The following is a 14390-nucleotide window of genomic DNA, read 5'->3' as shown; positions in this document are numbered from 1 at the left end:
TCATTTGTTTCTTTTTGCTGCCATCAGAAGTGTGTTTTAGTGTATGCGTGTATATACTTAAATCTCATCTTAACCCCCCCCCCCCCCCCCCCCATGAAAACTTTTACTGTTAAGGAGTCCATTTGTCATGAGAATTATTGCAACTTTTTTTTAGGTTGCTGGAAATATTTTTCTTTGTGAGACAATTTAGAGCTGCAGCATTGTGTTTTTTTTTCATTATTTTTTTTTAATGCCCATTTCTCACTTTTGGTGAGTATCACCCTCTAATGCCTCTTTTATCGAAAGACTTTTACCTACTAACACAAGAATTCAGCCATGTTTTCAATGCCTGTGCGTTGTGAAATATGCCAAGGGAACAGTAGTGCAGGCACAGGAAAGAGCACCTCATTTTGGCTTGGCTTATGGCAGACCATTTTACACCAAAAAAAGTGCAGTATTGCAAAATGAGGGACCAAATAGAATGAATATGGAGCACTAAGCAATGTAAGGAGAGTGAGTGGAGACATTTTTATTATTCCTTTTTGTTTCCCCCCTTCAAATCTGATCCACTCATTTCCGTAGGTTAGATGGACCAAAAATTGGGTTAGCCTCGAAGGTTAATAAAATATTCCAGATTAATATTCCAGATAATCTTTCATGCCATTCCGACTTGAAAATTCCTGCTTTTCATTGGAGTGTGTTTTTTCTTATATTATAAATAAGGAAAAAAAGTGAAATGACCCATCTTGACAGATGAGTATATAGTCCTGGATCTACAAGCACTACACAGAAATACCCAAGCTCTGCAGTTACTGTCTTCAGCCTAGAGAGGTCATGCAGGAACCCCACAGGCACTCAAGAACGTGTGTGTGTGTGTGTGTGTGATAGATAGAGAGAGAGCGAGCGAGCGCTTGCAAACAGTTATCTTCATTTCTTTAAGCTGCGGTTCTTCACACGCTATTTATTTATTTTCAGTTAAACTGTAGTTTGCAGCTTTGTAAGCACACTCCCACTCACCTGTGGTTCAGATGCGTTCTCAACCAGCAACAGGAGACTTCCACATGAAGGGGACACAGGAAATGATGCTTAATGTACCATCATTTCACAAATCTAGTCATTTTCCACACTCTCAATATGATAAAGGCTAATTCTCGCTGGATAACCGTTAGAATATAATGAGCGCTGTACCATTTGAAAATATGGTACTGGTCCATATGGTTTGAGAAGGAAGAAATCATTCATGCACAGTCACTGCGATGTTGCTATAAACACATGCAACTGCTTCACCTGGAGGTTATGAACAGGTTGAACAGTGGCGACTGAAAAAGAGTGATTCCTCAAGTCCTAGTGTGACCAGACCGCAGCTTGCATGGAGAACTCTGGACTGGGGCTGGCCCCTGCTGTGTGTGGACAGCAGGGTTATCAAGTGTCAACAATCTGGCCCATCGTATGCACCCCCCCCCCCAAGCCTGGGCCGCAGTCAGCTGCAGTGTGGGTCTTCATCTCATTCATTCGGGTCATCCCCTACATGGGCTGTGTTGATGACTTAAGATTACTTCTCTGTTTGCTGGCTCTTAGTAGGCTACTAGCTCAGCTCCGACAAACGCTGTGCTATTTATGACCAGAGAATACAATAAAAAAAATTTTTTTTAAATCTCTCACATCCACTATAGGTTTTTCCATTAGCCCACGAGTGAAAGAAAATATAAAAGGGCGATCTTGACATGTTTTGTTTTAAATGTGTAAATGCTCAACCACACTTGCCCTTGTCCTCCTTTGGGACTGCAGGTTTCTTTTGTTTCCCCATTCCCTACACCTCATCCCACCCCGCTTCAAATAGCTGTAATGTAGTCTACTGCATCGGCTTCCATGTGCCTCGGTGTATATATGCGCACATATTTATAAATACAGCCACAGGAATTTCCTTTTCAGTATATATGCCTGTTATTTCTCTCCCACTCCCCCATTGTCACTCTTCTTTTGTTACTGAAGCGCTTTACGAAGCCTTTTCTGTAATGTGCCTATGCTATGTGGGGGGGGAAGGGGAAGTATACATTTTAATTTTGCCTTTCATAAGAAACATATTCAAGAAGATTAAATAAAGTACTTATTCAACTATCATGCGTTGGCTCGTCCTTCATGTCTGGGTTTGTAGGGGCATGCGTGCTGAAGAGACAAAACACTTCACACTAACCTTTTTATTCTGCAAATAATATCTGTAAAAATGATACAAGCCTAGGTACGTTCGTTTTATGAACCGATAAGATGGTTTTTGACACTTACAGCTGTGATGGTTTTTCTTTTTTATTACAGATGTTTTATTTTCTTATGAAAAAAAAAAAAAAATCCAGGAAAAACGCAACCATTAAGGATGTGCCATAGTCCAGTGCTAAAACCGTACGAAATATGAATACGTGTGTCCTCGGCGGCCCTTTTCAGTCATGGTTTAAAAAAAAATAATTAAAAAAAATCACAAAACAGAAAAGCTCAATGAGAGCTGTGCAGTTGACATCACGTACCCCCATAACTATGTCTCCTAGGAACAGATTCTCCCTTAACACAACACCTAAAACTCTATGGTCCACATCTGTACAGTCCAAACGATGCTCCTCTTCTTTCCTGTGTAGTTTTCTTTCTTTCTGTCTGTCTCTTTTGCTCTCTCCATCCCAAACGCATAGCCTTAGTCCCCCCTTTGTCTCCCCACGCTCCCCAGCAGACTCGGAGGGGAGACCCCCTTCCCAGTTTCAGCTGGAGATGGAGATGGAGGCTGGTGGTGACTGGGTTGGGTTGGGGTGGGGGGGTTAGACCGTGTGGGTCTGAGTCTGTCCAGCGATCCCATTACAATCACATCTGCTGTCATGACACACACGCACACACTTACACACAGTCATACACTCCCGGTAAAGGCCACCAATATTGTACATCCCTCGGGGCGATCTCGCTTTCTCTCTCGCTCTCTCACACATACTCACAAACACACACACACACACACACACACACACACACACACACACACATCCAGACATGCTCTTTCTCCTCCGCTTCATCACTCACTCAAGGCCTCTTGCGTTCGCCCCCTCAGGCCGCTCCTGTGGATAAAAAAAAGAAAGAAGAAAATCAGGAAAATCAACTGTGACACAATAAACATGATGAAACAACATGGAGAAAAATATGTTGGATTAAAAAAAAGGACTGGATTTGTACCACCAAGACGTAACGTCATCTATAGACACAGTTACCCAAACATAAGCCACATAAAGTCAGGACAAATGACATCAACTTCCCACACCTCTGGCCCTTAGGAACAACACCGTATCCATGTAAACAGACACACACAAGGGAAACCACGTATTCCATTGATCATTCTCTAAAATCCTAACAAATGAATATGCACTTAAATGTACAATTTGATATGGTCTGTAACAGACTACTTTATGTTTTTATATAAAGATTTGCCAGGTGTGTGTGGACATAAAAAATGCCCAGCCTGTCACTAACTGCTCTGATGCAGAGAGCCGCTGTGATGGTGGTGGCGTATAATCACAAATATTTCACAATGACATATGTGGCCTTTTGATCAGAAAGGACATGTGTAGCTTGGACACAGCTCTGTCCTTGGCTTGTTTAGGTGTAACACTGGTCACTTCCACTAAAACTATCCCAAGGGCTGGTGTAGATGCAGGGCTAATGGAACCTTGCTTGAAGTTGTGCACAGCCTGAATAGTGTTTGTGTTAATTAAAAACGAGTAGTGTGTTCATAGTGGTGTGAGGTGGACATCACTCTTTCAAGGATGATTTGCAGTTCTATAACTTCATGACAAGTGCCAGATCATGACAAACCTTGATTTGGATCTGTAGATTTCGCCTCTGCGGTCACCGTCTCCGCAGACTCGCTGGTAGAGACGGCACTGTCTGATGACGACTGCTCCGTCTTCTCCTCGCTCCCAATTCCTTGGTCCTGCTCAGCCGCCGCAGGAGTTCCTTCCACCTTGGACTCCTTCTCCACTGCAACGGCAGGAGTTCCTTCCACCTTGGACTCCTTCTCCACTGCCACTGCCACGGCCTCCGCCTTCACCTCCACCTCCACCTCGTCGCCGTCGCCCCGCCTTCCTTCTCTGGCGCCGCCGCCGTCCCGCCTTCCTTCTCTCCCTCCTTGGCCGCCAGCAGCAGCAGTGGGGCCTTGTTGGTGAACCACCGGCGAACAAGGTCTTCTGTCAGGCTGCTGGCCTTAGCCAGCTCCTTCGCCTGGGTCTCCTCCAGCTTCCCGTGCGCCTCCAGGTGCTCCTTCAGCGCCTCCAGGTTGGCCTTCTGGAAGTCCTCCTCCTCCACTATGGCCTGGTAGCTCTCGAGCCACTTCAGCTGCCCGTTTTTGAGGACGTAGCGACAGTCGCCGAACCAGCGCACTACCTCGGGTCTCGGGAGGCCTGTTCTAGCCATCAGCTCGTCGTACTGCGGGCTGCCTGGCCACTGGGTGCGAGCAAAGGCCTGCTTCAGCGCGTGAAGCTGGTCGGCTGTTTTCTTGCCGCGGTACGGGGTCGAGGGAATAGGGATTGGCGATGTTGGGGCAGCCGGAATGGCTGTTTTTGGATGATCAGTCTGGACCGACGGGTTGCCCTCACCGTCTTTCCCGTTGGATTCAGTCACTTTGAGCATTTTTAGATTAATCTTGATGGGGTTGACTTTAGGGGAATCCTCTTTCTGTTTCTCATCTTTTCCTTGTTGAGACGACGCGTCTCCCGATTGCTCATCAGTGCTCATCTTTTCCTCGGATTGCTCCTTCACGGGTTCACTCTTCTCCCCGTCCTCGCCGCCGCCGACGGCGGCCTCTGCCTCCTCCTTCTCGGCCTTTTCCGCATCCTCCTTCTTCTTCTCGGCAGCAGCTCTTTTCCGTCGCTCCGCAAACCAACCGTGGATCTCCCGCCGTGTCATTTTGGTCTCCTGCCTCAGCCGGTCCACCTGCTCAGAGGAGGGTTCGGGATCCTGTGCAAAACTGGCCTCAAGGGCGACCAGCTGATGGGGCTCGCGCTCTTTATACCGGATGGCCGTGAAATCGGGGGACGGGGGCCGAGGTGGTCGCCGTGACGGCGTGGTGGGGGACGTGGTCTGCTGCTGCTGCTGCTGTTGAGGGCTTACCGGTGACGGCGGGGGTGTTTTGGGTCTGTCTGCGGATGATGCCGCATCTGAGGACGCAGGAGCAGGGGAGGCATTTTTATCTGTGGCCGAAGCTTGACCCCCCGTGCTCGTCCGCGGGCCTTTTAGGTTTCGGAAGTGGTAGCGCCGGTCACTAAACCACTTGCGCACCTCGCGCACGGATAGGCCCGTCAGGCTGGTGAGCCGGTTAACTTCGTCCTGGTTGGGGAACTGGTTGTTGAGGAAACTCTGCTTCAGGGCAGAAAGTTGCTCCTGGGACTTCTTGTTTTGCTTGAAATTGGGATCCAGGAAACTGGTGCTGGGGAGGGTGCGGGAGCTGGGGGTTGGTGACGATGCTGCTGCTGTTGTCTCTCCTTTCTTGCTGCTGCTGCTGCTGCTACCACTATTGGTGGTGACTGTAGTGGATGTTGCCGTGTTTGCGGTTGTGGCACAGGTGCTGTTTGAGTTGGTGTTTGTGGTGATGGCATTGATGGTGGGGCTGGTACCATTGCTTTTGCCGTCAGCCTTACGGTCGGTCTTGGCGTCAGTACTGTTTTTGCTGTCAGTGCTAGATTTTATGTCAGGAGAGGCTTTGCCATCATTTGTACTCTTCACAGTGCTGCTGCTGCTGCTGCTGCTGTCCTTACCATTGTTGCCCATCTTGGCATCCTGGTTGGTTTTGGTTTTTGTGGTGCTGGGTGCAGGGCTTTTGCCATTTGCTGGGCTTTTGCTGTTTTCAGTGCTTTTGTTGGTGTTATTGATTTTAGTTGCGTTACTGGTATTACTGTTAATGTTGCTGCTAGTTTTGCCATTGCCGCCGGTGGTGGTGCCTGCACCAGTGCTAATCACACTAGTCTGGCTGCTACTCACACTGCTACTGTTGAAACTTCTGCTGCTTGCGCTACTTATGATGCTGCTAGAGCTGCTGGAGCTACTGCTGCTCCCACCGCCGTTACTGCTGGTGATCGTGTAATTCAGACTGCTGCTGCTTCCCACTGTGCCCACCACCATACTGACTCCTTTATCGGCCACTAGGGCGGCGGCAGGCCTGGCCTGCATCATCGGCTTGGTGGCGCTCTGGTGCTTGGGAGTGACGGCCAAGGCCATTGGAGCGCTGCTGACCTGGATGCCGTTGGCCATCATGGGCTGCGTGACGATCACCCCTCCCTGGCTCATCAGGCTGCCCTGGAGGATGTGGGGGATGCCGGTGGCGCCCAGGGAGGCGGGCAGGACTGTGATGGTTTGATGGGCTGCGCTGTGGTGGGTATGGCGTGCTATGTGCTGCTGTTGATGGTGCTGACCCGATGAGGGCGCTGTCTGTATGATCGTGTTGAACATCTTCCTCCGAGCGTCCTCGATCTCCTCGGGCGACCAGCTAATACCTTGCTTCAGCCTCTGAGCCGTGAACCATATCTTTATCTGCTCTTCGGGGTACTTGGTGACCACGGTCAGGTAGCAGAGCTCTGCTTTAGTTGGGTAGGGGAACTTACTGAAGGACGTCTTGAGGAAGCTGCTGTTGTCCATGGCAGCATTGTACGTGGGAATGCTGCTGAGAGGGATCATGACCTTGGGCATGTTTTTGGAGCTGGAGACGGAGATGCAGGAGGAGGCGGGTGAGGAGGAGACGGTGATGGGCGCAGATTGATGATGGTAGTTCCGGTTCTGGACCACCGACACCACCTGCGTGACGGCGGTCTTGAGAATAGGAAGTGCTCCGGAACCATTGACGATCTGTATGGCGGACGGTAATGTCACTTTGCTAGTTGAACCGTTGTGGACGATAGTGGGCACATGTGTAACAGTTATGGTAGGGGGGTCTTTCTTCTCGGCTGGCTTGGACGCGGCCTCCAGCCTCGAGTCGTCCGCCATGGAGTGTGAAACCACTATCCTCTTAGGATGCTCCGATTTTCCCCTCAGCATCTTCATGATGGGCGTCTTGGTGATGGAGATCTCAGACTCCTTGGAGATGAGGCTGTCACCGGGGCCCAGGATGATACTCTGCTCCACGATGACCTTCCGGTCCCGCTTCCTCAGCTGCAGCGTCGTGGTGACTGTGCTCGGGTGAACCCGCGCATTGTGCAGGGCCAGGCCCTCGAACTTGGCCGCAGTCACCCCGCAGTCCACACAGTGGAAGCTGGGGTCCGACCGGAACTCCGGATGGCCGCTGTAAACATGATCCAGGAAGAGGTTCAGGTCCAGGGTTTCAAAGTTGCACGGCCTGCAGGTGTAAGTGCCCCCATCTTTCAGGGCGTCACCCGAGTCGTGCCTGGAAGACTCGCCAAGGTCAAAGTAACCCTGACTGTACATGTCCTCCCTGGATGGGTAGGCACTGTCCTTAGTCAGGCAAGACAGGTCTTGCTCAAGGTCATCCCTCAAATGAATGGTCTTCACCGGGATCATGCAAGGAATGGTCGACTTTCGCTTGCTAGCCATGGCTTAAGCCAAGAAGCTGGGTAGACTACAAGACTTTTTCTGTACAGTTGCAGTTTGGATGTTTACGGAGTTATGGGTGGGCCATAGAGGCAGGTCTGCGATGCTGCCTGACTTCCAGGCCACTCAATCCATCAGTTTGTGTCTCTTGTCGTTAGGTGTGATTCAGGCATCAGTAAAGAAACCTGTGGAATAAGAGCAGAGTGAAGTGATGAGTTAAGTGTGGTTTTCAAAATAAAAAAAAATCTTTATAATACTACAACCTTAGTCACTGGGGGAACAATTAAAGTGGAATTACTATTAAGTAGAAGATTATTAGATATTAATTCCCTGAATACCACAATTATATCAGTAGGATTTTTGAATATATTGTATAATTAGGGTGAGACAAACAAACAAACAAAAACAATCAAATACTAAACAAAACAAAAAACTAAGCTAAGCAGCTTGACTCAGCATTGAATATATGAATGGGGTGTTAAAACACGTTGAGCTTTTGTGGGCCCAGGCCGACTGCACTCCAGTGATCTATTTATGTCACTTAACGACTAAATCCCCACTTATCCCATCCAAACAACCTTGTATGTGGATGTGTTCCTAGACAACAGAGACTTCACAAAGCTCTTTCATGGTCTCTCATTCTGTCTGTTAGAGCTCGACTGTGACCTCTGTCCCCTTCCCCCGACTACTACCGCCACGACACCCTGGAAAGCATTGTTCAGAAGGACTGCCCTTAACCAACCTGTATGATAAGATGAGATCACACACTTATTATTATTCAGAAAATAATTCTACAAAGTGCAGGAAATTACACTGACAGCAATGATGCTTTACCCCCCCCCCCCCCCAGTACTTCTTCACACTTATTCTTAAGTGTTGTGAACAACTCAGCCCCAGGCACTACCCCCCACCCCGCCCTATCAACAGTCATACCACAAATGCACACAAACTTTGAGACCACTGGGTTAGTTGTCGGCAATAGACATGCATATTCTTACCCCCACCACCAAAAGGTCTGGGCGCATCTGCTAAAATCACAGAGCGCTGTAAACAAGACGTGCTCATCTGGATAGCCCTTCCCACACAACAACTAGATCATGACGGACCAATAACCATTCTGCCTTCGCCAGTTTCCACATACCTTCTCCGCCTCACTCACAGCTGCCAGGCTCTGCAAAAAAATATAGGTCACCACCATTTAACTCTAATCCTAGTTTGCGGCATCCAAACACGGTCAGTTGGTCTGCCAACCGTACGTTTACGGTAGATTTAACCGGCACAGGTTTTTCCCAGCAACAAGGATAGGGCGTGAGATAGACTGCATATGAGTAATGCACATTTGTCCAGCATTGAGAAGGGGGAAGATGCATCAGGACTAGCATTTCCTTGCGCTTGCTTTCCTTTTAGCTTCTGCTACTGATCAGACAACTACTATCAGGGTGCTCTCCATTTCCTCACAGCAAGTGCATCAAGATGTGATCTCAAGTGCTTTAGCCTTCTGTTGGCGTCAAGCACTCTGGACAATCAAAATGAATGCGTTGCGTATGGAATGGGGGGTAAAAAAAAGAGCTCTTAAGTCTGACGAGGCCTTTGAGTGAGGCCTTACCAGACTAACAGGCTTGTGCCTCGAGTTTGGCACAGTTTGGGATTTTGCAAAGACATCTGTTGGTTAGCTGACACAGTTCACTTCTATGTGGTACAGCAGGAGAGCCCCGCGAGACTCATAACTACCTCCTCTAGCTCTTCTTGCCCAAGCCACCTACAAAGAGCTAAAATAGAGGGGGGAGGGGGGCGGGGGGGGGAGGTATGGGTGCTTTAACTACCCCTGCAGGTTTGAATGGTACCGAGTGCGGAGCCAATAACCTCTACCGGGGGTTTGGACTCTGTAACCTACTGCTGTTGCGACGGAGAGGAGCGAAGCCAGTGCTGATCTTCCTGTGATCGACGTCGACAGAAGTCGGGCGACACTCCTGCGACACACAAACATCAAAATTCTGTTTTTTTTTTTTTCGTACGGTTTGTTTGTCTTGACCGTATTGTCTTGTCTGCGGGAACGCAAGAGGTTAATTGCGTGAGGAGGTCGCTTGCTCACGAAGGGCGAGCCAGCGGGCGGGTTGGAGACAGAAGAGACTGCGGCGCCACACTCATCAAAGAAATATTCCTGCGTTCTCTCTTTGGTTGTGGCGGAACTGCCCTTCCGTTAGGCCTTACTACCCTACTGCCACTCGGTTCTGCATGAGGGGGCACGGCCCTGCCAAGACTTGAGAGTCACATGACCTGCACAAAAGGGTTGCGGGGTGGGCAGGGCTTACCATCCATCACGTGGGCCAGAGCCCTGAGGGAGGAGAGAGAGAGAGAGAGAGAGAGAAGGCGAGTGGGGGATGGGCGGGAGGACTGGGCCGAGAGAGTGTTGGTGTGTGTGTGTGTGTGTGTCTGGGGGGACAGTGTATGCGTGTATGCGTGTATGCGTGTGTATGTGTGTGTGTGTGTGTGTGTGTGTGTGTGTGTGTGTGGGGGGGGGGGGGGGGGGGTGATAACTGTCGCAGTGCCGAGGAAGGAGCAAGGTGTTTCAGCAAAGGATTTTCTGCCCTGATACCCCCCACACACACACACACCCCCCCACACACACATACCTCCCTGCTGCTTCTCTACCTCTACCCCCACAACAATCACACACGGTCGTTCTCTCCCCATTTTCGCCCTCCCTCCCTTCCTCCCCACTCCCTCCTCCTTTCTGGCGTACTTCGAAGCCTCTGGAATGTTCTACTGTGAGCAGTGGAGCCAGTGGACAACCTAGAAGCCGCGCTGCATTTTGTGTGCTTTGCCAGTCTCCAGCCAGCAAGCAAGCTGAGGGGACAATGGCTACCAACGAAGCCCTTGGCCAAATCTGATCGAGTCTTATCAAGCTCTCACACTGACCTCTGTATCACAGGCTACATGGGCCTTCGTGTTCCTGAAAATCAGAAAATTCGCAAGCCTATGACTGACCTCAGGGGCAATAGTGGTGTGTGAGTGTTGGTGGTATGGGGGTAAATAACAGCTAGATAAAAAAAAAAAAAAAAAAAAAAAAAAAAAATTTCATAAAATTATGAGCAAAGAAAACAAAAGAGTGAGAAAAAAAACCCGCCGACAAACAACAACAAACTTCACCCCTAGCACAGTGTCAACTCTTTTACTGCTGAATCCGGGTGTGATAAAAGGCACTGATATTTCTAGTTATAAGTTGTAGCCTACATAACCACTCGGATAGTTTGAGGCCTGTTTGGTGCGGCGCCCCCCCCCCCCCCCCCCTCTGTGAGGAGAACTGGCCTGGCACAGGGCGGATTGTTTTTGTACCCTCCGAGCACGTAAATAAGCCATGTCACATGTCCTGCATGTCCCTCAATCATAACACTGACCAGTCTCTATAGACTCGCCTTGGCGGAGGTGCCAATTTTAGAAGCTGGGTAGTGACGGGGCGAGCCGACGTCTCTAGGAAGAGTCGTCAGCGCTCCTTCTACTTGTAATGTATTTACTCTCCGAACGTTTGAAAAACGTTCTACCAAGACCAGTGTCTGCCCACTGACATGGAGTACATTGGTGTGTTTGTCCATTTGAGTGGGTGAGCTGGGAGAGAGAGGGCTGTAGCTACTCCAACAATCCGCCTGCCTGCCTGACCGCCTGCATGGCTCTCCCCTCCCCCACTCTCCCTCCATTTCCCTCTCTCAACAAGTTCGGCTCGGTCTGCTGGGAGACAGGTCGGCAGCGCCACTGGTGTGTTACTATCCCCATGGCAACCGGCCGTCCTACCACCCCCCCCCCCCCCCACCCCACTGCCGCTCACCCCCCAGACTCCCTCTCCCTCGCACATACACACACACACAAGCAGTCCCATAGTAGTCACCCCACACACGGAATTACACACACACACACAACACACACAGTGAGGCTTTCTGGCTGCCTCTCGCTGGCTTGTTTATTCCGCACACTACTGTGAGCAGTGACTCCAGAGTCCCAGCCCTGCTCCTATTTCAGCGCTGCGTTTGGCGGTGTCCGTGTCTCGAAGGTGTGGTCGTCCTCGCCATCACACTATCATCTATGCCGGCAAAACTCTCTCTTTCTCTCATTTTTAAGCCCCTCTCCCTCTCTCTGTTTGTGCGCCATTGAGTGCCTCACTTGAGCCAGGAGCTGTTTATTTCCATCTACGCTTGGCCCACAAGAAAACACACCATGTCCCCACACTTAGGCTAGCCTGTGCGCAGAAAGGGCTATACCTACCAACCCTGTATTCGCCACCCACCCCCCCAACACTCCCTCCCTCAAACACACACACACACACACACACACACCAAGAATGACCCTTAAAAGATAGGCCTTCACACAGCCATTTGGCAACGCGGCTCGAAACCAACAAACAAAATATCCAACCCTAAAGAAATCCTCCCAGTATGCAGTTAGAGCCAGTTTGGAAACCCAGTCTGTTTTTCTTTTTTAAATGGTGAGAGAGAGAGGGAGGGAGGGAAAGCTTTGACCCATCTATGGCCACCTCAGGCGTAAAGGCTCAGTTGTTAAAAAAGGAAGGGGAGGAGGGAGAGGTGGAAGGGGGTAGAGGAGAAGGAGGAGGGCAGGGGAGGGAAAGGGGGGGGGGGAGAAAAAATGGCGGCACACCACCACGCGCTCCGCTGTCCAACCTAAAATGGCTGACATCACAGCCTCTTATCCAGCGAGACACTGCAACGCCAGCTCCTGCTGACCAAAACCGCTAGCTCAGGATGCACAAGCGGGCAAGAGAGAGCAAGCGCTCAGGATGCACAAGCGAGCGCAATCCCCGCGCCCCTACTTCTCAGGACTGCTGGCGCAGTCCGCCATCAATCGAACCTGCTCCCGGGCCCTGGTTCACTGGATAGGTGGGACGGTTCTGAAATGACAGTACATGAGCAGGGAAGCAGGCTCACAGCAGGTCACTCTCCAAAGTGACACTGTCCCCTAAAATATTCAACGTGCTATGGCCCCAAAAAAAAAAGTCCCATCCACTTCACTGACTGGAGTAGGCCTACACCTAAAATGCATCTCATCAGAGACAAAAAACAAACATTTGGAAAAGAAGTTGTACGTTGTCATAGCATCAAATATGCTCATTTGCAAAAGAGGTCATGAGCTTCCTTTTAGTTGTGTTATCATTCAAGTGCTTTAGTACAGTACCCATGCAATGTAAAATTTGCATACATTTCATCTCCCTCACAACAGATTTGTCTATCATCATAATCACTACTCATCTCTCTAAAGTGCTCAAACCTGAACTGACCCCTGTGAAATAATTTGGGTTATCCTCTTGACTGCTGGGGTCCCACAGACGTAGGTGTCCCACACAGTCATAATCTGATCATTAATATAATGTTTATCACATTAAACAATCCAGAGAATGAGAGTATGGTGGTGCAATGCCCTGAATGTCTGTCTTGTTTTAAGATACAATCATATAGGGGGTGTGGCAGGCGACATGTCATAACAGAGATTAATAGGATCCATTGTGGGGCACATTTGTGGTCTGTGCAAAGCAACCCTGTCCCTCAGTTAAAAGTTCGGTGAAAAAATAATGGACCAAGTGACACCCTATGGATGCAGGGCAAGACTTATAGAAGACCCCTTACATCATAACATTTCAAAACTGTCACAAACAACATGCAAGTTTCGTAAATACTTGTCAGTGAAAACGTTAGTCATAATTTTTTTTAGGGCAATCAGGTAAACAACGTACTCTTAAATAATGACATTATTTAATGTTTATGAAGTAAAATAATAAATGTATGCACCCAGACAAATCAAAATTTGAGGCATCCACTATCTGCAAACAAAAGCAACAGAGCGTGATTTATCGGTACACTATCAATCAATCATTTTGGTTCCTACCTAAAACGAAGTTGTGGCAACCTCGTGTGTCTGTCGTTTTGGTGAAAGAGTGTGGGTGTATTAAATTCAGGGAGATGTTTTGTGTGGTTACGGGGTAACATCCCGTTCAAACCAACATCGGAAACCCTGATATTAATGCTTGGAGCAAAACAGGCGCGTGGTGCCCATCTGCTGAAGTTTCAGTCTCGGAGGCAGTGGTAACACGGCCCTCGCAAACATAGTTAACCAACCTAATCGAAACGATCGAAAACACTATACCCCAAAATCAGACTCGGCGCCCCCCACCTACTGTCGCCATTTTACACAAGCGACTTCATGTAGCCAGTCAACTAGCTAAATTGGCCCTGCGTAGCACTACGAAGGTAATGTTAGCTAGCTTGCGATTATAACTTAGTCCCAGTATCTGCACAGAAACAGTGTTACGGATGTTAAACACAGATCTAACTTACCGTGCACTTGATCCAGCAGATGTGGCAGAAGAAATCGACAACAAACAGCAAGCTCACCAGTGGAACACGTAAATAAATAATTAATATGAGATTTAGGTACCCTTTGATGCCAACTGAAGTGAGGTGGAACTTCTCTCTTAGGTGCTCGTTGTAAATGTGATATTGGCCACCAGGGCGGGGGAGCGACAATGGCCCCCTAGTTCTTGTTTATTACGAATCGATCTCGGCTGAAAGAGAAGGGAAAAGAAACTACGACGTACGTACCTAGGGTTGGGACACGTGATCCAGAGCGTCACTGCCTACCAAACCTCTGGTCGGCATGAGCTCATGGACAGACTCTGAGGTGAAGTTAGTTATGTGAACACAGTCATCCCCTTTGTTCTGTCCAGTGCAGATAATCTCCCAACTTGGACCATCAATTTCAAATTTCAAAGTGATTTTGTAGTCACGGACAGTAACCAATCCGAGATGAGTGTTTAGTGGGTTTGTGGGACTGTTATTAAAAACTTTATA

The 14390-nt window shown here is 49.0% G+C and overlaps 1 protein-coding gene and 1 long non-coding RNA gene across 2 annotated transcripts; both read right to left on the bottom strand.

Annotated features, from left to right (window-relative positions):
* Positions 1–2162: 2162 nt before the first annotated feature.
* On the bottom strand, positions 2163–4031 carry LOC116220284. Its single transcript, XR_004163544.2, has 2 exons — positions 3820–4031; positions 2163–3068 (listed from the first exon to the last, which is right to left on the bottom strand). It is a non-coding gene; the product is annotated as an uncharacterized LOC116220284 (long non-coding RNA).
* Positions 4032–4050: 19 nt separating this feature from the next.
* zhx3b (zinc fingers and homeoboxes 3b) lies at positions 4051–14165 on the bottom strand. The gene is made up of 2 exons (XM_031565486.2): positions 13878–14165; positions 4051–7724 (listed from the first exon to the last, which is right to left on the bottom strand). Exon 2 carries the CDS (start codon positions 7540–7542, stop codon positions 4051–4053), a length of 3492 nt encoding a protein of 1163 aa, XP_031421346.1. The 5' UTR covers positions 7543–7724; positions 13878–14165.
* Positions 14166–14390: the final 225 nt, after the last annotated feature.

Source organism: Clupea harengus, chromosome 4, assembly GCF_900700415.2.
Source record: "Clupea harengus chromosome 4, Ch_v2.0.2, whole genome shotgun sequence".
Taxonomy (NCBI): Eukaryota; Metazoa; Chordata; class Actinopteri; order Clupeiformes; family Clupeidae; genus Clupea; species Clupea harengus.
This window is presented reverse-complemented; position numbering and strand designations above follow the sequence as displayed.